This window comes from Narcine bancroftii, chromosome 4 (assembly GCF_036971445.1).
Source record: "Narcine bancroftii isolate sNarBan1 chromosome 4, sNarBan1.hap1, whole genome shotgun sequence".
Taxonomy (NCBI): domain Eukaryota; kingdom Metazoa; phylum Chordata; class Chondrichthyes; order Torpediniformes; family Narcinidae; genus Narcine; species Narcine bancroftii.
Window position 1 is genome coordinate 234935567 of NC_091472.1, and position 24249 is coordinate 234959815.

A 24249-nucleotide genomic window follows, 5' to 3' on the forward strand; every position below is an offset into this window, starting at 1 on the left:
GAACTCAGCAGGTCAGACAGCATCCCATGTTTCGATAAAGGGTTCACACCAGAAATGTTGACTGACCATTTCTTACTCATGGGTGCTGTCTGATTTGATGAGTTCCTCCAGCAATTCTTTGTTTGCTCCTGTACTCAATGAAGGAAGCTTGAAATGCCTTTTATGATTACTTGTGTCATCACTTTCCTAGAATTATGTACCTGCATCCCAAAGCCTCCCTGTTCTACATGCCTGAACATTTACTGTGTAATTTGTTCCCTGATTTGACTTACCAAAATGCAGCTCCTTGCACGACCCAAATCAAACTAGGTTTGCCATTTCTCTAACCCTAACCCCACTGACTCAGTTGGTCAAGATCTCATTATAATCTAAGATAACCTTCCTCATTGTCCACAATACCACCAAATTTAGTGTCATGTATAAATTATTAATTATACCACTGATATTCTTATCCAGATAATTAATATAAATAACAAAGGGGGAAACCCAGCACTGATCCTGCAGTACACCACTTGTCACAGAACTCTAGTCTGCAAACAGCCCTTCACCACCACCTTTTGTCTCCTGCTGCTCTGCTAAATTTGTATTCATTTGACTTACTTTCCCTGGATCCCTTACAATCTAACCTTCCCTTACAATCTATCCCTTACAATCTAATCTGCCAAACTGTTCCTGGTCAAAGGCCATGTAGATGAAACTCTGTCATCAACACTGTTCAGGTTTTTTTCCCCCGATGTTTAGATTTCAGATTTATTGTCAGAGTACATCCATGACATCATATATATCCCTGAGATTCTTTTTCCTGTGGACGAAGCAGAATGACCATTTATTGGCAGTGCAAAAAAAACCTGACCCAAATAAAGAAATGTAAACAAACTGACTGTGCAAAACAGAGAGAAAAAAAAACCAATCAAGTAAGAGTCCTTAAATGAGTCCCTGATTGTGTTTGTTGTTGAGGAGTCTGTTGGTGGAGTGGTCGCTGCTGTTTCTGAACCTGGTGGTGCGAGTCCTGTGGCAGCAGTAAGAACAGAGCATGCTGGGTGGTGTGGATCCTTGATTGCTGCTCTCCGACAGCAGTGTTCCCTGTATATGTTCTCGATGATGGGGATGATTTTACCCGTGATGTCCTGGGCTGTGTCCGCTACCTTTTGCAGGGTTTTATGCTAAGGGGTATTGGTGGCCCCATACTAGACTGTGATGCAGCCAGTCAGCACACTTTCCACCACACATCTGTAGAAATTTGCCAGGGTTTCCAATGTCATGCCAAACCTCCACAGACTCCTGAGGAAATAGAGGCACTGATGCACTTTTCTTCACGATGCCATTTCTGTGTTGGATCCAGGAAAGATCCAGAGATACTAATGTTTTTTAGACTGCAATGTCAAGAAAATCACTGAAAAAAAGTAATATAATTTCTGCCTGTGTGGTCATTCACACTGGGTGCCTTTTCAGACTGCAAGTACCAGAGTACAACAGTCCCGGTGGTTGGACATGCAAGTAGGATAGATGACCATCAATGAATTTTTCTGGTATGATTTACACTGCGGGCTTCCTGCAAAAAGTTGTAGTTTTCTTGCAGGATAAATCGTGGTGCAGGAATTGACTCAAAATCCCTGCACATTCCTTTTTGGTCTGCCCGTGTAGTGGAAAATCCCTCAATTGTGCTATTACATGCCTGCAGTCTAAAAACCCCTAGTGACTCCCAAGAACTTAAATTTGCTTACCCTCTCCCACCTAATGTACACCTCTAGTTTACCCTTCCTGGTGATCAATCAGCCCCTTGGTGCCACTGAGTACAAGGTTGTTGATGGTGCACCATTCTGCCAGGTCTTCAATCTCCCTCCTGTCTCCTCATTACCCCACTTTATGCAACCCTTCAAAATACTCAGTCAGATCCGTGAGGCTTGATTTCCAACACAGAAAGCTGTGCTCAATCATCCTTGCCTTTTCAAATACTGATAGATCTGACTCCCTAAATCTCCTCTGATAGCTTACCCGTCACTGATGTTAGGCTCCCTGGTCTGCAGTTCTTCGACATTTCCTTACGGTCTTTCACAGCATCACACAACGAGTTGGACCTCTCTCTCTGCTGGGGATGGGGGGGAGAGAGAGAGCTCGACGGAGAGTGCCCTGTTCAGTCATTTCTGCTGGAGAATGTCAGTTGGTGAAGCAGCTCGGTGAAGGGTAAACGTCGACCACTTACTTCTCCCCCCACATTACGCTTGCCCTGCCGAGTTCTCCCAGCAGTTTGTGTTCAGCTTTCGATTCCAACATCTGCCGTCTCCTTGTGTGTCTCCAGACTTTCTCCTGGCGAGGTTGACGTCGGAATTATCCTCGTCCCGGTGGGATTGTGCCGCATCTGAGACTGGGTGACCTTCCCCGACCTGTGCGAGGTCCTGGGCTGCTATCGCACAGCTGGAACTTTGTGGAGACGGGGCTGCATTGGCCTGATTATTGCAGACTGACACTGCATTGATCCCGCCCGGGCTGCCAGTTTTGCTGGACTGACTTTGTCCGGATGGGGCTGTGCTAGGCCCACTTTGCCAGCTGAGGGCTGTGTCGGGCAAAGGCGAAGCGAGCCCGAGCTGGATCCGCGTGACGTCACGGGGCTGGTGCGGCAGCGGGTCGGGATCAAGTGCGAGTGGGACGGGGTTTGAGCGGGAGAGTCGGGGCTTGCGGCGAGCCCGTCAAATCCAGGCCATTGGGGGAGGACACCCCACAGGCGCGCGCGCGCACCCCCCCCCCTCCCCCAGTTGCGAGTCTGGTCCGACTTCAGCGCGATGTGAAACCAGCGCGAGAGCCCGAGCCGCAGCCGCAGACAGGCGACCGCAGCCCAGCGAGCGGGGCAGAGAACGCCGGCGGAGCGGCGGCGGCTTATGGAGCGGATGGTCGCCGGAGCCCGTGCCCAGACCGCGGAAGTGTCGGCGGATGGTGGCGAGAGATTGTGCCGTCGTTTGCTCTTCCCCCAACCCCTCCCCTCCTCCTCCTGCCCTGCGGCTGTTGCCCCGTGGACCTCGCTCCGTGTGATCGCCCCCTCCTCTTCGCCGCCCGGCCGCCCTTGGGCTTCGCCGAAATGATGAATTACCAGCAACAGCTGGCCAACTCCGCGGCCATCCGAGCCGAGATCCAGCGGTTCGAGAGCGTCCACCCCAACATCTACTCCATCTACGACCTGCTGGAGAGAATCGACGAGCCCATCCTGCAGAACCAGATCAGGGAGCATGTCATCAGCATCGAAGGTAAAGGAGCACGCACGGACGGGGGAAGGGGGTGGCACTTTATCAGTGTTTAAAAAGAAGGCAGGGCAGGGGAGAAAACGCGACACAAAAGGTGAGTGACTGGCAAGAACTTTTAACCTGCACGGTGTCCCCCCCTCTCTCACTTTCCGCATTTTAGGAGTTTGTGCAGAAAATAGTTTTGGTTGGAGTGTCATTACTTCAGGTGACGATGCAGGATGAGATTGTTGCATCGCCTAATTTGAGGCCTGTTGCAGTCAGTTGTTTGCCTTATTTATGCGATCGTAAATGAACTTTGCAACTTTACCCACTTGATACTTGTTTGCATGGTGTCGATTTGCGAGTCGGCTGCTCGTGAATGAGTAATGTTTTTGTCTCAGAGTTTTTTCTGATCCAGAAGGAAAGTGTGTCATTTGAGCCCTTTGCGTTAAATGGATTATTTTCCTGACATTGTTAATGACTGAAATATTTTTAAATTTTGTTCAACTCCCAGCATTATGATATCGGAATTAAACCGCAAGGTAAAAAACATTTTCAGAGCGAAGTCCTTAAATTGATGCATTTTGTTTCCTCTTTTGTCATGAATATTGTACAAGACTGCAATAAAGGTTTGGTCTAAGTAATCTCAAGTGGTTATCGTTAGCACAATGAGGGGTAACTTTGCATAGTCACTTCCTTCGACTTCTTCAACTGAAACGGCACCAGAAATGGTTGATCGCTATGTCAAGATCGATAACAGGTTACTGGATGGAATTTTAACGACCAACAGGTTCATTGGCAATGATAGAAGAAACAAACTGTGATTGAAGCCTGAGATGATTTTATTCATTCAGGGGATCTTGGTAGCTTTTGCAGACTTTTTGTTGGGGGCTCTTAACTCGTGCATTGTCGTGTTAACGACGGACCAATGTACCAATCAGTTTTGTGGGGGCGTTAAAAATTAAGCTGCAGTACTAGTTTTTCCTTGTCAAAATGTGATCTCTGGGAGTTTCTTCTCACGCCTTTTGCTGGTGTCCTGAAAATCAATTTTTATTATGACATCTAGCGTCAGGATATGAATGGAACTGGAAGCCAAATCAGAATTATGTACTGAAAGTGACCTTGGTGTACTGGTATAAATGATCTCGTAATGGCTAGATATAATTGAAGAATTTTATATCCTTTGTACTTCATAATTATGTCCCAAGCCAGTTAATTGAACTTGTGACTTCAATTCATTCTACCATTAATCAGTACATGATACTTGTGTCATTTTATGTGATCATATTAGCCACGTGCCTTTTGTTTTATGAACTGCTTTAACTTTTGGGTCGGTAATTGATGATTTTCTATTTTAATGTCTGCTTAAACTGGAGCTATGAATACCTTACAGGGACTTGGATGAAGTCTGATACATTATTTTTCAACCTATATTTCTGAGAATAATAGGATGTAAGAGGAATAAAAAAAGTTGGTGGGACAGTGGAGAACTCTCCAATGCTTGATTATCCCAGCACAAAGGAAGATGATGGTCTTTTGGAAGTCGGCCATCTCATTACCAGGTCATTGCTGTGGATGTTATTATTGAGGTCAAATATCATTAGTTGCAGTAGAAGTGGTGATGTTTACAGTGTTCAGGCCTGAGCGGAAGCAAGAGTTTCAGCTTTGAACTGCTTATTGGAACTTGATATTTATGCCACTTAATTACCATCTCCATCAAGAGAGTCTCAACTGCCTCCCCTTGACATTCAACATTGCTACCATTGCCACTATCAAAATCCCGACTGACAAACTTGACCCAAAACAGCTTAACTTGGCTGAACTTGCCACGTGGATGCGGAGGCTACAAAAATAGGCCGATAGTCTGTGTTAGTTATAAATGCTGATTTTTTTTCCCCCAAAGCTTTTCTACCATTTTTTAAAAAAAAAGTGTGACAGAATGCTCTCCACTTGTTGGGATGAATACTGGATCAACAACACCTGAAGAACCTGTCATTTTGGATCAATCAACTTTTAGATTGGAGCTCCATTCCCCACGGCACTTTTGCCAGTGCCTCTCACCTGTGACCATTGTTGTCCTGGAACGACAAGCACACAAGAAATCCAACCTTATTGTAACCTGGAAGTTCTGCAATCAGGCATTTCTTAATGTGGAAGTAGAGAGGGGCAACACGTATCTGTTGTCACGCAATACTACATTTAAAATGTTACATACATGAAATTCTTGAACTTTTATCTACCGTAAGGTAGACCGAGAGAGTTGCTACTTTGTCCAGTGGCCCTCACCGAAACCCACAGCGCTTGGCATTCTGAGGCGGTCTCCCTGCCAAGTACTAACTAGGCCTGAACCTGCTTAGCTTCCAAGATCAGACAAGAAAAACGTCGAAAGTGTCCAATCATTCTATTGTGCTCGTGTGTGGTCATGCTAGGCAGTCTAACACTTTTGAGATCTATTGAAAAATTGTCATTTTTTTTGCACAAAATGATTTGCTTATTTTAGTTAAGTAGCACAGCTCAGAAGGAAATCAATACTTGGAATAAGAAGGTAACAGTTAATGCAAAAGAGTTTTGTATCAGCGCCTGTATTTCTAAAGCTCGTCAATTACTGCAGCACCGTATCAACCGTCACTTTCTCCTTTCATTTTTGACTAACTTATTAAATTCATTCTGGGATGGTGAATATGTCACATGTCCAGAGATTAAACAGTCCAGACCTGTACTTTCTTGAGTTTATTAGAATGATGGATGATCTCATTTAAAAATACAAATAATAACTGGGCTTACAGAGTTAGTTTTCCTTGTTTTTCAGGATGAGGAGTCAGCTATTCAGGGCTGATGAAGAGGAATTGCTTCACCAAGAGGGTGGTAAATTAAGAAAAAAATTTAGCCAAGCTTGTTGTCGGAGGTTTAGTCACTGAATATATTCAAGATAGGGATTGACTGATTATGCCCTGAATATATTCAGTAATTGAGCCCAGGGAAATTATAGGATGTGGGGGCTATGCAGATAAATGGTGCTGAGGTAACAGATCAGCTCTGAGAGCAATGAACGAGGCATGATGGACTGAATGGCTGCTAAGCTCCTATCTCCTTTATTCTGGTGTTGTGTTGGTTCAGTTACTCCTGAAATAAATGATTGTTCATCGAGACGAGAGAAGCATTGCTACTTTAACTTTTTCCAAACTCGTCTATAAATCTATTACAGTCTAAGAGCAAATTAGTTTGAGCAGCACTTTTATATTTATGTTTGTGAGCAATGATTACCGGGAAAGCAATTCGAGCAAACACAAACAGTTGTCCAGGTAGAAAATGAATGGTCTTTTAATGAGTGTTGGAAGAAAATGTGATGCACTTTATTGAGGTATAAGAGAGGAAAATAAGCAATGTAATATACTTGGATTTTAAAGCAAAATTTGGGAACATTTTAACTTTTTATAGCTCAGACATTTCAGGTAATTCTGCCTCTGCATTTATTCTCTGCAACAGCTGTTGTATTCAATCATTTGCATGGAAAGGATGTTTGAGCTTCTCGCCAGTGGGAGTATGCTATTCTTTCTTTTGTTGGCCTGAAGGATTAACATTTCAACAAACACTATGCTTAGAATGATAATCAGAATTTATTGTCATGAACGTGTCACGAAATTTATTGTTTTGCAGCAGCGTTACAGGGGTAAATGTAGCTATAAATTACTTTTATAAAAAAAAAATATTGCAAAAGAGAAGGTGAAGTAGTGTCTGTGGTTCATTGTCCATTCAGACATCTGATGGCAGAGAGGAAGAAGCTGTCCTTGTGCTGCTGGGTGTTCAACTTCAGGCTCTTTTACCTTTTTTCCTGATGGCAGCAGTGAGAGGAGGGCATCGCCTGTGGGTGAGGGTCCTTGATGATAGAGGTTGCTTTCTGAAGTCACTGCCACTTGTAGATGTCCTCAATGGAGTGAAGACTGACTTTCATGAAGGTGCTGGCTGAGTTCACAACTTTCTGTAGACTTTTCCTGTCTTGTGGATAGGGCACCTCCATACCAGACAGTGATACAACCAATCAGAATGTTCTCCGCAGTACACCTGTAAAAACTTGCAAGACTCTTTGGTGACTCTTGGCGACATGGTTGGCATTGTGGTTAGTGCAATGCCTTTACAGCACCAGTGATTGGGACCGGGGTTTGAATCCCATGCTCTCTTTAAGGAGTTTGTATGTTCTCCCTGCATCCGCATAAGTTTTCCCTCAGGGCTCCGGTTTCCTCCCACTATTTGAAACATACCAGTGGTGTAGGTTAATTGGGTCGAAAACCCTGTTACTGTGCTTTACAGGTATGTCTAAATTTTAAAAAAAAATAAATTACTTTCCAAAATCTCAAATTCCTCATGTAGTATAGCTGCTGGCGAGCCCGTCTTCTTGATTGTATCGACATGGAGGCCACAGGATAGAACTTCAGAGATGTTGATACCCAGGAATTTGAAGTTCTTAACCCTTTCCACTGCTGACTGCTTGTTGAGAACTTGTTTGAGTTCTCCCGCCTGAAGTCCACAATCAGTTCCTTAGTTTTACTAATGTTGAGTGCAAAGTGTTGTGACACCACTCAACCAGCTGATCTATCTCACTCCTGTACGCTTCCTCACTGCTGCCTGTGATTCTTCCAATGACCGTGGTGTCATCGGCGAATTTGTAGATGGCTTGAATTGTGCCTAGCCACACAGTCAAGGGTACAAAGTGAGTCGAGTAATGGGCTAAGCACACATCCTTGAGGTGTGCCTGTGTTGGTTGTCAGTGAGGAGGGGGCGTTGTTTCCAATTTGTACTCGCTTTTGAAGAGGAAGTCAAGTTGCAGAAGGGCGTGCAGAGGACCAGGTTTTGGAGCCTGTTGACAAGTACTGAGGGTATGATGGTGTTGAAGGCTGAGCTGTCGTCTATAGCCCCTTTCACACTTGCATCCCAGTAAATCAGCTGTTCACTGTCCCAGGATAGGAATGGGGGTTTGGCCTTTCACACTAGATTGCTCCTAACTGGGACACTGAACGCTTTCACACTTGTAGTTTTATCCCCGGCGTTTGTCTGTTCTACCTTTAATAGGAAGTGCCTAAAGTACAGTTGCCCATTTCACACTTGGCATCTGCAGACACAGGGGATTGTGCTGGGGTCGAGGCCGGCAATCCCCGACGTGAGATGATGTCATCTGACGCCAGCTTTGAGCAGATTTTGCTTTCACACTTGCCACTTTAAATCATTCGATTCCTGGGATCACTGGCAAATGTGAAAGGGGCTTATAAAGTGTAGCCTGATATACTTGTTACTGTTGTCTTGGTGATCTAGAACTGAGTGGAGAGCCAGCGAGCTTGCATCTGCTGTGGAATGATTTAGGCGGGCGTTAGATGACCTGCAGTGGGTCCACATCATTACTTTGTTACGAGTTAATTCTGATCATGACCAACTTCCTAAAGGATTTCACTACTGGGCGAAAGTCACTGAGGCAGCTCACTCTGCCCTCCTTGGGCACCACCCTCAAAGCTGGTTGGTTGGCACAGATTTTCAGTACCCTGCCAGCTATACCATCAGGGCCTGACACTCTGCAAGGGTTTACCCTCTTGAAGGATGGCCTCAAAGACAGATAGCATAGGGTCATCAAATTCTGCAGTTCCCAACAATGATCAGGGTGGCTACAGATCTCTCTCATTTTTACATGAAGGCTTTATTGTTAGAACCATAGAATCAGAGAACATAACCACACAGAAACAGGCCCTTTGGCCCTTCTAGTCTGTGCCAAATTATTTTCCTGCCTCGTCCCATTGTCCTGCACGCAGTCCATAGCCCTCCATACCTCTCCCATTCAATTACCTGTCCAAATTGTTCTTCAATGTTAAAATGTAGCCCTCATTCACCATTTCAACTAGCAGCTTGTTTCACACTCCTACTACTCGCTCTGTGAAGAAGTTCCCCCTAAACTTTCCCCTTACACACTTAACCCATGTCCTCTGGTTTGTATCTCACCACTTCATGGGGTGGCACAGTTGGCGTAGCAGTTAACACTGCCTTTACAGCACCACCAATCGGGACCAGGGTTCAAATCCCATGCTGTCTGTGAGGAGTTTGTATGTTCTTCCCATGTCTGCAGGGGTTTTCCCTGTGGACTCCAGTTTGCTCCCACCATTTGAAATGTACTGGAGGTGTAAGGTTAATTGGGTGTAAATTGGACAGCATGGACTCATAAGCCGAAATGGCCTGTTTTCATGTCATCAAAAGTTTAAAAAAAATTCAATACCCTCTGTGGAAAAAGCCTACCTACAGTTACTCTGTCTATCCCCTCATAATTTTAAACACCTCTGTCAAATCTTCCCTCTTTTTTTTCTATGCTCCAGGGAATAAAGTCATAACCTGTTTAACTTTCCCTGTAACTCAGTTCCTGAAGCCTGGGCAACAAGTATCTTGTAGTTATGTGACCAACACTGCACGCTATACTCCAAATTTGGCCTCACTAATGTCTTGTACAACCTTACCATTAACATCCCAATACAGATAGACCGTGACTTGTGATGTTCTGACTTGCGATATTTCAAAGTTATAATGGCCAGAAACCATACTTTCGATTTCTAGTTCCGATGTTTATCCACGTTGGTGATGTCCCGGCCGCCCACGCATACTAACTCCCGACACCAAAGGGCTGCATCAGATGTCAGGCTCCTGGCAGGAGAACATTGTTTTGCGATGACAAATACTGCTCAGGGCTTTTTAAACTTTTAAATTTGTTTCTAGCTTGATTGTGTATCCTTTGATCCACGTTGTCTGACCTATGTGCATGTGCATTAATAGATTTGTGGTTGGCTTCTGGAGAGTTATCTATTATTGACCTCTGGAGGTGTGTTTGTCCTCCGACAATGCATATTAGTGAACTTGTCATCCAATTTGTGCAGCATGATAATCTTCCATTTATTATAATTTCAAATAATTTTGTTCACAATTTCCACTCTGGCAGTATCTTTTGAAAATTGTGTTCCTATTTAGTGAAACCAAAGCCGAACTCCTGCCACAAAGAGTGGAAAAGCAGAAGCAGTGATTCAAATTGCAAAGGGATTGAACTGTGAAACAAGATGAAGATGGTCAGTGTGTATCACATGCCTAAACAGAAATTTATGATGTGAAATGATCTGATGGCAACATCAGTTGAGAGAAGAATGAGTTTTGATAAGACATTGTTATTTTTCATTCTTTTCTGCTCTCCATTTGAGAGAGTAAATAGTGCAAGATTAACTCGTGCTCTTCTCGTAGCAGAATCAGGATTTATTGTCATGAAATTCAGTGTTTTGCATCACAGCGCAAATATTTATATTATGACATTACTATTACAATAAAAAATATAAAATAATAATAACAATACTAGAGCACAAAATGTAAGACCTTGTCTTTGGTTCATTGATTCTTCAGGAATCTGATGGCAGTGGGGAAGAAGCTGTCCTTGTGCCACTGAGGGCTCGCCTTTAGGCTCCTGTACCTTTTTCCCGATGGTAGCAGAGTGAAGAGGGCCTGGCCTGGGTGGTGGGGGGGTCTTTGAGGATAGAAGCTGCTTTTTTAAGACACCACCTCATGTAGATGTCTTCGAATGAGTGAAGGCTGGTGCCAATAATGTCGAAGGCCGAGTTAACAACCCTCTGCAGTTTTTTTTCGGATCCTGAGAGTTGGCACCTCCATACCAGACAGTGATACAACCAGCTAGATTGCTCTCCACAGTACACCTGAAGAGGTTTACGAGAGTCTTTGGTGACATACTGAACCTCCTCAGACACCTCACAAAGTATAGCTGCTCGTGAGCCGTTTTTGTGATTGCATCAACATGGAGGCTCCAGGACAAATCCTCGGAGATGTTGACACCCAAGAATTTGAAGTTCTTGACCCACTCCCTCGATGAGGACTGGGTCATGTTCCCCTAGCTTCCTGAAGTACATAATCATTTCCTTGATTTTGCTGACGTTGAGTGCAAGGTTGTTGTTGCTGCACCATTCAACGAGCTGATCTATCTCCCTCCTGTACGCTTCCTCGTTGCTGTTTGTGATTCTGCTGACAACTGTGGTGTCGTCAGCAAACTTGTGAATAGCATTGGAATTGCGCCTGACCTCACATTCATGGGTGTAGAATGAGTAGAGGAGGAGTGGGCTAAGCATGTATCCCTGGGGTGCACCTGTGTTGATAATTATTGAGGAGGAGATGTTGTTTCGAATTCGTGCTGTGGTCTTCCGATGAGAAAGTCAAAGATCCAGTTGCAGAGGGGTTTACAGAGGCCTAGAGCTTGTAGCTTCTTGACCAGGACTGAGGGAATAATGGTACTGGAGGCCGAGCTGTAGTATATGAAGAGCAGCCGTATGTATGAATTTCTGTTTTCATGATCCAGAGCTGAGTGGAGAGCCAGCGGTACTTTATCTGCTGTAGAGCAATTGTGATGGTTGGTGAATTGCAGCGGGTCCAGATCTTAGGTACATGTTAATTCTGGCCATGACCAGCCTTTCAAAGCATTTCATCACAGTAGAAGTTAGTACTGCTGGGCGGTAGTCATTGAGGCAGCTCTCTTCTTGGGCCCCAAGATGATTGATGCCCTTTTGAAGCTGGTGGGAACCTCTGACTGTCACAATGAAAGGTTGAAAATGTCCGTGAACACTCTGACTGGTTGGCGCAGATTTTCTTGAATGATGTTCTGACGTCTCCCTCCGAGGCCGATATCTGTCGCAGGGGCCGATATCTGTCGCAGGGGCCGATATCTGTCGCAGGGGCCGATATCTGTCGCAGGGGCCGATATCTGTCGCAGGGGCCGATATCTGTCGCAGGGGCCGAGGAGCAAAGTTAATTGCTGACAGGGTTGGCGCCAAGGTGGGGTACCTGCGGGCATTGCCCCTCCCAAATGAGGTGCTGTTCCCCCCACATGGTCACGGCCATTGCTTGTAGTCAGACCCTCCCTCACGACTAGTGTGCATCAAGCGTCACTAGCATCTTGCTTGAAGCATGTTAGCAACTCTCCGCCTGCCCTCCCACCAGCTTAACTAGCGTGCGTCAAGTGCTAATAGTGACGTTTAATGCAATAAAAGCAGTGCCCTTGTCTCCTACATTGGATGGGTGGATGGTGTTAATGCTCGTTAGTAGATAGGTCCCAGCATCCAACAGCGAGTTTATGAGCCATTGTGCCCCCATCTAACACATTAATGCCCCCCCCCCCCACCAACATTTGTTCTGCCACTGAACTTGGCTGTTGAACTGTTGAAATCACTGATGCTTATACAAAGTCAGGTGGATTGTTGGAGTTAACATTGACAACAGACAAAACCCTCCCCACTATTGAGTACATGTGCCGCCGTTGGAGAGCAGCAGCAATCATTAAAGACCCACATCACCCAGCACATGCTCTGTTCTCGCTGCTGCCATCAGGAAAGAGATATAGGTGCCACAAGACTCACCCCACCAGGTTCAGGAACAGCTGCTCCCCCTCCACCATCAGACTCCTGAACAACAAATTCAATCAGGGACTCATTTAAGGACTTGTGCACTTTATTGATTTTGTTTTCTCTGTTTTACACAGTCAGTTTGTTTACATTTGTTATCTGTTTACAGTTCTTTGTTTACGTGTTTTACGCTGTGTAGTTTATTTTTTTCACTACCAATTAGTGGTAATTCTGCCCTGCCTGCAGGAAAAAGGAATCTCATGGTTGTATGTGATGTCATGTATGTACTCTGACAATAAATCTGAAGGGGTAGGTCTGCAAAGGGGAAGGAAGGTATGCTTCATTTTACAGAGCATTTATCAAACCCATCAGGAACATTGGAACAATAGACAGTAGAAAAAAATATTGTTTGTAGAAGGGCTGCAGCACAGATAATCAGATTGTAGTGAGGCTTCAAAGATGTAAATAATGTAGAATGGTTGCATAAATGATTCAATTCATAGAATTTTGAAGAAAGATCAAAATATGTTTGACTTAATCAAGAATATTTATATTAAATTTCTTTTCATGGGGAATTTGTATTCAGTGGGCATAAATCAAAGACAGACAAAATTGTGTAAATCAATGGTTGTTATAATCAATAAATTTGATGGTATGAAGAGTGTCGTGAACGAGGAATTAACTATTGGTGCAATGTTCTAAGGGCTGGCTGCTCCCCCAACTCTGCCCCCACATAATCCCGATCTAAACCCTGGATCTCTGCCAAAACCCTAGTTCAGTCCAAAGACTGTTATTCTTACTGAATTCTGTGTTGTACTCTCTCTGCACCTGAGTGCTCTCAGTTGTGCTACAATTTTATTCAGTAAAGGTTGGAAACTCTTGAACCCTGTAATGTTCCTAATGGATCCTCTGACCCTGGAGGCCTCGGAAGAGTCTGTGTTCTGACTGGAGTGCTTCCAAATGTACCGGTTGGCCATACAAACTGTCTACTCCACGGATGAGCTCAAGAGGTCGGTGCTTCTCTCCTGTGTCAGACTGAAAGGATTCCCGATCATCAGGGACTGTATAACTTCTGTGGCAGGATCATAAGGCTGAACATGAGGCCCCAGAAATGTTGTCCTAGTGAGGCATCAGCTCTCACAATGGAAGCAGCGGTCTGGTGAGTCCATTGAAGATTTTGTCCTCATCCTATGAGCACTAGCGAGGAACTGTGGGTACGAAGACAGCACGGCCCAAGAACGGGAAGAGGAGGAGATCTGGGATGCTCTTGTCCCTGGCATGCAGTCCAAGTACATCAGGCAGTGGTTGCTGGAGTAAGGCAGCTTGGTGCTGTCTGACAACATGCGAATGGTCAAGTCGCTGGAGATGGCCCAACTGGGAGCTGATAACTTGGAAGGTGGCGGGAGCACCCTCAGGAGAAGCTGGTACCCAGAGCGGATCCACACACTGCATCGGTCTTGATGGCAGCAGCCTCTGGCATCAAGAAATGCTTCTTCTATGGTCGGCAGCAGCACCCAAGAACTCGATGACCTGCTTAAGACTCCATCTGGTCTGGTTGTGGTAAGAAGGGGACACTGGGTGAAGGTCTGCAGGGCAAGGGGGAATGCTGAGAGGTCCAATGTGTGCGCGACCCCCACCGGGCAGACTGAGGTGAGTCCAATGCCCAATCCCACGACCTCCCAATGTTGTGCGCTATGGCCTTCCTGTGGGGCAGGGCAGCGAGGGCAGATACGCGGGAAACCCCTCCTTGCCTTGTTTCAAAACTGGTGTCATCCTCATCAGACGAGGAGGGAGGGCGGCCATATTGTCACACTAGGTGGTCTCTGCCATCTTACCGGTTTTCAGAATTGGCAACAGGAGGAGGAGGGCAGCCACCTTGCTGCACCTTGTGGCCCCTGCCATCTTGCCTGCCCGATAATCTGCAAAGGGGGGAGTGACCCCAGTGAGGGGAATGACTGCATCTCTGGAGTCCTGGCAGTGATGATGTTGGACCAGAAGATACCACATCAACTGAACAATTCCACGATCAAGGTAGGGGTTAACGGACATAAACTGAAATGTTTAATTGACTCTGGCTCAACTGAGAGCTTCATAGTCACAAAGACGGTCAAAAAACTCAATCTTTCAAATGTATCCTTCTAATTATCATAATTTTTTAGCGTCCCATGCACAGTCTGTAAATATTCAAGAACATTGTATGGTTCATTTATCTTTGCAGGAGGGGGAATTCTGTAAGTTCAGAACGCATGTACTTGCGGATTTATGGGCTCCAGTTCTGTTAGGTCTTGACTTGTGTCCCTGGAATATTCTAGTCCTCTTCCCTCCCATTACAGTTCGGAACAGAAGGTCCAAAACTCTGATGCCATTTGCTGTCTCTCCACACAGAATATAGATCCATGTCCTCTGTTCCCGAATCTGAGCGCTAATTGCAGACCAATTGCTGCAAAAAGCAGGCACTACAGCGTGGAGGACCGGGCATTCGTTAAGGCTGAGACACAGCGATTGCTTGATGAGAACATTATCGAGCACAGTACCAGCCCACGGAGAGCGCAGGTGGTTGTGGTAAAGGGGGAAGAAAAGTCCAGGCTAGTAATTGACTATAGCCAAACTATTAATCGTTTCACACTCTTAGACACATACCCCATCCTCGTATTTCAGACATGGTGAATGAAACATGGTTTATTTGGCCATCACCCTTAAAGCTACTTACTACCAGTTGCTAATCCGTTCTGAGGATTGTCCCTTCACTGCTTTCGAGGCCAACGGGAGACTCTGTCAGTTCCAGAGGGTTCCCTTTGGTATCACAAATAGGGTCTCAATCTTTCAGAGACAGATGGACCAAATGGTAGATGAATTTAAGTTGAAGACCACCTTCCCATACCTCGACAAAGTTACTATTTGTAGCTACTCTCTGGAGGACCATGATGCAAACTTCCAGAATTTACTCCATGCAGCTTAAAACACCAGTAAGTGTGTGTTCAGGGCTAAATGCCTATCTTGGGCTATGTGGTGGAAAACGGCATAATTGGCCCTGACCCCGACTGGACGCACCCCCTGTTAGAGCTCCCAATTCCGAGGAGCACAAAAGCTCTGCGGAGGTGCCTGGGCTTTTTCTTATATTACGCCCAGTGGGTTCCTCAATGTGCTGACAAGATTCGTCCTCTTAAAAACCACTTCCTTCCCACTGACAGCTGAAACTCAAATGGCTTTCACCTACGTCAAAAGCCACATTGTAAAGATCACCGTGCATGCAGTGGACGAGAATGTACCTTTCCAGGTGGAAAGTGATGCTTCAGACATAGCCCTGGCTGTGATTCTTAATTAGGTGGGTAGGCCGGTTGCAATTTTTTCCAGGATCCTACAAGGTCACGAGCTTCGGAATCCATCAGTGGAGAAAGAGGCCCAAGCCATTGTGGAGGCAATCAGGCACTGAAGGTGTGTAGGAAATTCACCCACCTCACGAACCAGCGATAGGTGGCATTTACGTTCAACAATACAAGACGGGAAAAATGATAAAATCGCTTGGTGGAGGATCAAACTCTCCATCTACAACTATAATATAGTCTGCTGACCTGGTTCCCTCAATGAACCTCCAGATGCCCTGTCCAGAGGAAACTGTGCCTCTGCACACACCGGCCAGTTGCGGTCACTACACAATGAGCTCTGCCATCCAGGCATCACTCGAATGGCTCATTTTGTCAAGGCACGCAATTTACCCGACTCGATTGAGGATGTCAGAAAAATGACCGAGTCCTGCCAGGTCTGTGCTGAGTGCAAACCGCACTTCTACCGCCCCAGCAAAGTGCACCTGAGGCATCCTGACCCTTTGAATGACTTAGTGTCGATTTCAAGGGTCTCCTCCCCACCACAAACAGGGACGTGTACTTTCTCACAGTCATTGATGAGTACTTTTGTTTCCCGTTCGCCATTCCCGGCCCATCATTAGGGCCCTAGACTCCATTTTCATCTTGTTCAGGTATCCTGGCTATATCCATAGCGACCATTGACATCATTTATGAGAGAGGAGCTACATCAGTTCCTGCTGGTAAGGGGCATTGTACTCAGCAGGACAACCAGCTATAACCCCTAGGGGAATGGACAGGTTGAGAAAGAGAATGCTATGGTTTGGAAGGCTGTAAAATTGGCCCTCCAGTCCAAAGGACTTCCAGACTTACGCTGGCAGGATGTCCGACCCATGGCACTCCACTCCATTAGGTCACTACTCTGCACTGTGACCAGTGCGACTCCTCATTCTGGATGCAGGCAATATGTTTCCCCTTGCTAAAAAGGTCTAGAACAAGTAATCACAGATTCAGGACATGGAGTTTTCTTTTGGGAGAAAGTTCACATCAGGGACTACCCTCCTGACTTGGCTTACAGCACCAGGATCAGTGCTGTTTCGAAAATACGCGAGGAGGAGCAAAACCGACCCCCAAGTTGAGAGAGTGAACCTACTCCATGCCAACCCCATTTACACCTACGTGGCATATCCTGATGGCAGGGAGGACACTGTCTCAATCAGCGACCTGGCACCCCCCCCGGAACTGAGGGTCCATCACCTCAAGGGAGCCAGGACCTACCCAGGGTATCCTGGGAAACACCAGAAGTGATTCCAGCCACCCCGCAACCAGAACCGATCACTCACGCCCCAAGGTCACGTAACCACAGGAGAATGAGGAAGTCCAGAGCCTGCCCTCACTACGACACTCTGCCCGCAAGTCCAGGCCTCTTGACGGGTTGAATTTGTAAATATTGTAAAAAAAAAAAAAAAATTTTGTGACTATTCTATGTTCTCTGTTTCACCTGTAGCCTTTCTTCTAAAGGAAAGGGTGAATGTAGTGTACTGGGAATTCACTACTGGTGTTATGTTCTAAGTACTAACTCCTCCCCTGATTCCACCCCTACTTATCCCGATTATAAACCCTGGATCCCTGCCAAAACCCCAGTTCAGACCAAAGACTGAATAAAAGCATGTTGTACTCTCTCTGGTCTTGAGTGTACTTAGTCACGCTACAAAGAGATGTGGAGTAAACAACTATTAACTTGAGTAAAAAGGTCAAATTAAATGTGGCCCGATACAATGTTGGAACAGGCTTTAAAGACTGGATAATTTATTTGTGTATTTCTAAGTAGCTAGCTTGTGAGATCTGAACTTGTTTTCAGAATTGTGTCGGATCAGTCAGTCACTCGTAATTTCATACATAAAATGAGAAATATGCCATTTGTTCCTTCAGACCAGCTCCATTATTTAATAGAATCACGACTGACACTCTTTTTCAATATCACGTTCCCACTTTCTTCCGAAACACCTTGATGCTCTTTGTATCTAGAAATCTATTTTGTTCAGTGACTTAGCTTTCTCTGCCTTCTGGAATTGAGAATTTCACAGGTTCACTGCAATTTGAGTGAACATATTTATAGTTTCAGTCTTAAATGTCTAACTCCATGTCCTGAATCTGTGATTACTTGTTCTAGACCTTTTTAGCAAGGGGAATCACTGCACTCTCTCAATGGCAGGTACATTTTTTTTGGGTAAAGGGACCCAGAATATTGCAGAGCCCAGAAGTCCGGTAAACCCTGTATAATGCTGAATACCCAGTCAAGAATGGTCTGCACCCAAGTTAGCTCCTTGGTGCAGTTTGGAAACTTGTGATGAAAGATCATAAATTTGTGTGTGTGTGTGTGTGTGTGTGTGTGTGTGTGTGTGTGTGTGTGTGATATGCACACAGGTACATAAATGGGAAAAAAATAGCAGGTCAAATTCTGACATTTTAGAACCTAGAGCGTTACAACACAGAACAGGACCTTCACCCCACGATGATATAAACGTACCCCACACCATCTAACCCTTCCCAACCACACATCCATAACACTCAATTTTTCTCATGTTCATGTGCCTAAGAGTCCTTTAATTTTGCTGTATTCGTTTTGAAACCAAAAGTTTCATTGCTGTCAAATTTTCCATTTGTTTGTCTAGATTTATTCAGCAGAATTACAAACGTTAGGATAAGGTGCAACCCACTTATATTTTTCTTTTTAGATTAAAAAAACATTCCAAAACATTCCACTGCACCTGGGTCTTCTGGCTTTCAAAGTACATCGAGCTGCTTTGTGGTCTTTGCTGTAATTTTTGTATCATGATGTCAGCTACCAAAAAGGAAGCAGTATTTTCAGTGCAGATTTTTTTTATAATTGGCCTTCAGCAGAAAGAAACAAAAAAAAGCACAAAGAAAGTGTTGGTCACTGAGACAATTTATTTAGTTGGAAAATAGCATTATAAGGCAGGATAAAGAGCCAAATGTACTTCACTAAAATAGTTGGATTTACAATGAGGGTCTATAACTTGTTCACGTTCCAAAGACCTTAACATGTAAAAGTCAATTTTATAACCACTGTTAATGTTTTGCTTTTAGTGTCTCATTATGCTTTAGGAATGATCGTGGTTTGATCCCATTTCAGTGTTGGTCACTGTAGTTTTTTTTCCCCCAACCATAAACTTGTTCACAATCAATATGTACAAAGGAAAGTAGTGCAATGTCATACCTAAATACATCATTAGCCATAAATGTGGCCTGTCGGGGTTATTCCCCCTTGTTGTTTGGGGGGCTTCCCCACCATCTCTGCCCCTCAATGCCTGGGAGCAGAAGGACCCGAGACTGGTCCTTCCCCACAATGTTTCTCTGTGCCCCGCAACACGTACTTCAGCCCCTGGAATGTGCCAGACGGCAGCCCTGACATCTCTCTGTTGGAAGACAAATAAGTTTCAGGCAAAGAGTGTCATAAACCAAGTTGATGATCTTCAACTGAATGCATCTTTATAAAGACTTTAAGACATGAGTACAAGTTTTTGTCGGATAATTGAGCAGCTGACTTTGGACAGGCCGTACGTGTATATGATGTGAAGCATATATTTATCATTCTGATTTGCCAACAGTTCTGATTACAAACAGTTCTCTGGATCAGAAAGTTATCATAACCTGAGCATGTGCTGTCATGATTTATTTGCATTTTTTGAGCAAATCATAAAATGTTTCATTTTGTTCACTGGCAAAAGACAAAGGAGGAAAAACCCAACACCCAACCCCAACCCACCAATTTTCCGCTGCAACCGTGTCTGCCTGTCCCGCATCGGACTTGTCAGCCACAAACGAGCCTGCAGCTGACGTGGACATTTACCCCTCCATAAATCTTCGTCCGCGAAGCCAAGCCAGAGAGAAGAGAGAGTATATATTCTATTAGTTTAACTATGGTTAGTGTTAGCTAGAAAATACACATGCTATAATCCCCCTATGTATAGTTCTCAGGAACAGAATCCTTGCAACTGCCAGTATTGTCCATGTTTTTAAGATGTGCACAGAGGAAAATATTTTTATCCATCCCCTTTTATATTTGCAGTAATATTTACTGCAAATATGAACTTCAGTTATCATTCCAGTAGAGGATCCAGTTTTAGAGTCTTCCCGACCTCTTTACAGTTTTTTTTTGTATTGAATCAATGATTGGAGTGTTTTGTATTGGCTTTGAACTCAAAGATTCTGTTTCTTTGCAAGCTTTGCTTGGATTGTTACTTCATTTTTAAAGTCTGTACTGGGTACAACTTCATGGTCAAGTGGAGTTTGCAGAGGTTGGGATTGTAGTGCAGTACACAAAAGTGCTGGAGAAATAGTAGGACATGCAGCATCTATATGAAGTAAAGGGCCTGGGGCCGCCATCAAGGTTAGAGGAACACAGGCTGACAGATTTCAGATTTCTTGACAAAGTACATACATGACATCACATAGAACACTAAGATTCTTTTTCCTGTGGATGAGGCAGAATTACTACTTAATGGCAGTGCCAAAAAAGACTAACTCAACGTACACATGCAAACAAATAAAGAAATAAAAGTCCTTAAATGAGTCCCTGATTGAGTTTGTTGTTGAGGAGTCTGATGGAGGGGGATCAGCTGTTCCTGAGTCTTGTAGCCCCTGTACCTCTTTCCTGATGGCAGCAGCGAGAACAGAGTGTGTACTGGGTGGTGTGGATCCTTGATGATTACTGCTGCCCTCTGACGGCAGTGTTCTATATAGATGTTCTCGATGGTGATAACAGGAAAGAGCTTGAGGGTGAATATAAGTGGGAAGAGAAAAATGCTGAGAAGTGATGGGAAAGGGGGTATAAGCTGGGGGGAAGGAGACAGAGGAATAGAGAAAGGCAGAGACTCAGGGGAGGGTTATAATTGAAACTGGAGGTCACTGTCAATGCCATTTGGTTGGAGAATGACTAGATGGAATATTAAGTGTTGTTTCTTGAATTTACAGTAGCCTCGGTTTGGCAGTACATAGTGTGTGGAATTAAAATGGTTAACCCCTGGGAGGAACTTGTTATTGCAGCAGATGGAGCAAACGTGCTGAATGAAATAATCTCACAGTCTGTGTCCATCCTCTCTTATGTTGAAGTGACAGCAGGCCACAGGATGCAGTAAATGACCCCTGCATATTCACAAGTTAAATGTTGCCTCACTTGGAAGGACTGTTTTGGCTGCAAATAGCGGTGAGGGAGGAGGTGTGGGCATAAATGTCAGGTTTTGTCTTCTTCGTGGATTAGGTGATGCGACTAGTGGAGCTGTTGCCTCACAGCACCAGAGTACTGGGTTCATTCCTGACTTGGAGTCGTTGGCTGTGTGGGATTTGCATGTTTTTCCTGATTCCATCAGGTGGTGTAGTTGCCGGCTTGTAGGGCAGGCACGTGGGTAATATGTAGTGCACACTAGACACTCCTTATGCAAGGCTTTTGTGTTCCTTTGATACATTACCTAACCTCTTAATATCATCCCAAATGTTCCTTCTCCACTTTGGGCAAGTGATATGGATTGATTGGGAATGTTGTTTCCTTCAAGAAATCTTTGAGCACATTTGTGAAACTTTTCTGCTGTCAGATGATCTATAACTTCTGTCTGTGGAAGAGGGTGTCCACTTTGGAAGTCTGGTGCAGGGGATATGAATGGCATGACCTGGCCTGACAAAGTAGTTGACAGATAATAGCTCAATGCTGGGATGTATGCCTGGAAGAGGATGTTCTCGTTGGCTCATTCATCCTTTCAATTACTTTGGTGTGCCTTGGGCAGATGGTGTTAATGGTATTTTTCAGACCTTGGCATGTCTGCTCTGGGTAGTCAATAATTAATAGCCATGTTGAAGAGAAGGGATTCAATGCTGTCTGGGAAAGCACAAGTTTTGGGCCAGATTGAGCTCTTGATCTTCAAATACACTTTTCTTAAATTGAATGTAAGCTTTGTTGGCTCTTAGAAGATAACAGTGAATTTTCTTCATTGATGTCTGCCTTTGCCATTGCCAAGAGATGGTTCCCAAATTATGGAAGTTTTCCATGACTGTCAACTCTTTCAAATCATGAACATTTGATTTTGAATAGCAGTGTAGTGAAAATGGCCAGGTGGTGGAGGATCTTAGTCTTGAGGCATTGAGTACAATCCCCTCTTGTCTGCGTTGTTCAACAAGGGAACAATATCTTGGAGCTTGTGGTGATACGACCACCAGCCTACTGCAGGGGATGATCTCTGTACCTTCAGGAAGACCTCCTAAGGGGCTGACTCCACCTGACCTGAGCCAGTCACACAGGGAGCCACGAAGGCATGACCTGGTGTTCAGACTTTTACTGGAATAAAGCCTGTTGTACAGTCTTTTGAGTTTGGTGCTTGCTTGCTGCTACCTCAGTGTACCACAGAGCTCATAAACACCAGCATCATGCGAATACTTGTTCTGGAATGTGGTTTCCATAGAGTAAACAGTTTTTCATAAGTTCAGAAGGATAACTGCATTCTCTAGGATTTTCTTTTGGGAATTGAGTGAAGCATTGTGGCAGGCTGGAATGAGAAAGTTTTGGGACAATGGCACACACAGCCTTGTATGAAACTAGTCTTCTCTGAGATTGGATCTGCTATTGGTTAGTATGTGGGTGTCATGGAGCAAATATAAAACTGGAGACAAATTTGAGGATGTTCCACATTGAATGGAGTCAGAATATTTGGCGAGCTTAAAGGTCCTACTCCCTGAAATGTTGTAGTTGCAGATGGTAAAGCTCATGTCCACTGCTCCTTGGTGGATGGAATCTATATTGTGATTAGAGGGGCAACTCTTCAGCCAGGTGAAGGCATGAGGGCACATGCCAAAGAGCCTCCTTGTAGTTATCATATTAAGACTTGTCTCCTTTCTTGAAAATACTCATGATTGTGAAAATGGTATATGAGACCAGGCTAGGAAGAAAGGTAAGAATAGGCTTTGAGGTTTTGTAGATCAGTAAAAAATATAGAAACTTTGTGGTTCCTTAACTGAAATAGAAGACATTATTTTGGGCAATACAGCAATTTTTTTTCCTGTCTTTACATATTTAATATAGGAGTCTGAATGATGAGAAATCCCCAGAAACTAACGAATTGCATCCCAACAAAAGAGATAACTATGGGGAAAATGGCTGGGCTGGTTACTTTCCAAAATTCCCCATCATGGCTTCTCAAGATTGTTAGGTAGCTAATAGAATCCTGCTATTTAAAAAAGGAGATGGGGCTTTATAGACCGTTTGGCTTTTCATTTGGTGGGAAAGTGCTAAAATCTCTGCTGTTAAGGAATTGGTAATAGAGTACTTGGAAAATAATAACTGGGTTAACCAAAGTCTTATATGAATTTATGAAAAGGAAATAATACTTGACATATTGATGAGAACCAGAGTGCCACAGCAGATAGTGGAGTGTTGTAGGAAAAGATAGTTACGCCTGCATGCAAAGACAGAAATCAAAATGTTGTGTGTGGTAGGAATAATGTTCTGTTTTGGATCTATTTCAGTGCAGGGTGTATTGTAGGAATTGCTGATGAGCTTGGACCATAGATCAGCAAATGGAATTATGACATTTAGCTGCATAGAGGCAGAACTGGCAGGTCAATGACCCAGGGTTCCATTGTTCCAGACAGGACAGAAGGGGAGGGGTGGCGTTGCTTGTCGGGGAAAATGTGACACCACAGTTCAGACAGGACAGACAAGAGAGAGGGGGAGGTTATGTGATGGCATAGGGAAGACAGCACTCCCTTACAACTCTTGGGGATTTTAATTAAAAGTGCTAATTAAGTTAAGTTTTTAACTATTAAAGTTAATTTAAAGTCTTTTTAAACTATGATGTTATAACTACAATGTTGCTTAAAAAAAAAAAGGAGAAAAAAAAGCCGAAAACTACACCGATGGAAAAATGTGAGCCAAAGAGAGAAAAAGAACCTGGGCATACCTCTTTAATGAAGCCGGCTGTCAGGGTTCTTCCTTGACTCACTGGAGACAGCCCTGGAGAAGGACCATCTCACACAGTCCAATCTCAAGGCTCCACACAAAGATGGCATCATCCCGAAAATTGGAGTGTGTTTGATAAGTTGAAATTTTGAAGGTAGAGTTTAAATATTCCCATCAGGATTAAAGACAAAGTTAACAGGCATAAGGGTCCTTGGTTTTCAGGGGGTATTGTGAATCTGGTTAAAAAGAAGAAAAAGATATATAGAAGATATTGACAACAAAGAACTAATGAGGTACTTGAAAATAATAAATGCAAGAAAAAGAACTGAAGGAGAAAATCAGGAGAGCTA

The 24249-nt window shown here is 44.3% G+C and overlaps 1 protein-coding gene across 2 annotated transcripts in view; it reads left to right on the forward strand.

Annotated features, from left to right (window-relative positions):
- Window positions 1–2430: 2430 nt before the first annotated feature.
- agap1 (ArfGAP with GTPase domain, ankyrin repeat and PH domain 1) overlaps window positions 2431–24249 on the forward strand; it is a 786550-nt gene continuing 764731 nt past the window's right edge. For both annotated transcript variants that reach the window (XM_069934384.1, XM_069934385.1), the window contains exon 1: window positions 2431–3239. In XM_069934384.1, the coding sequence (XP_069790485.1) occupies window positions 3074–3239 (166 nt within the window). In that variant the 5' untranslated portion in view covers window positions 2431–3073. The remainder of the gene's footprint in view (window positions 3240–24249) is intronic.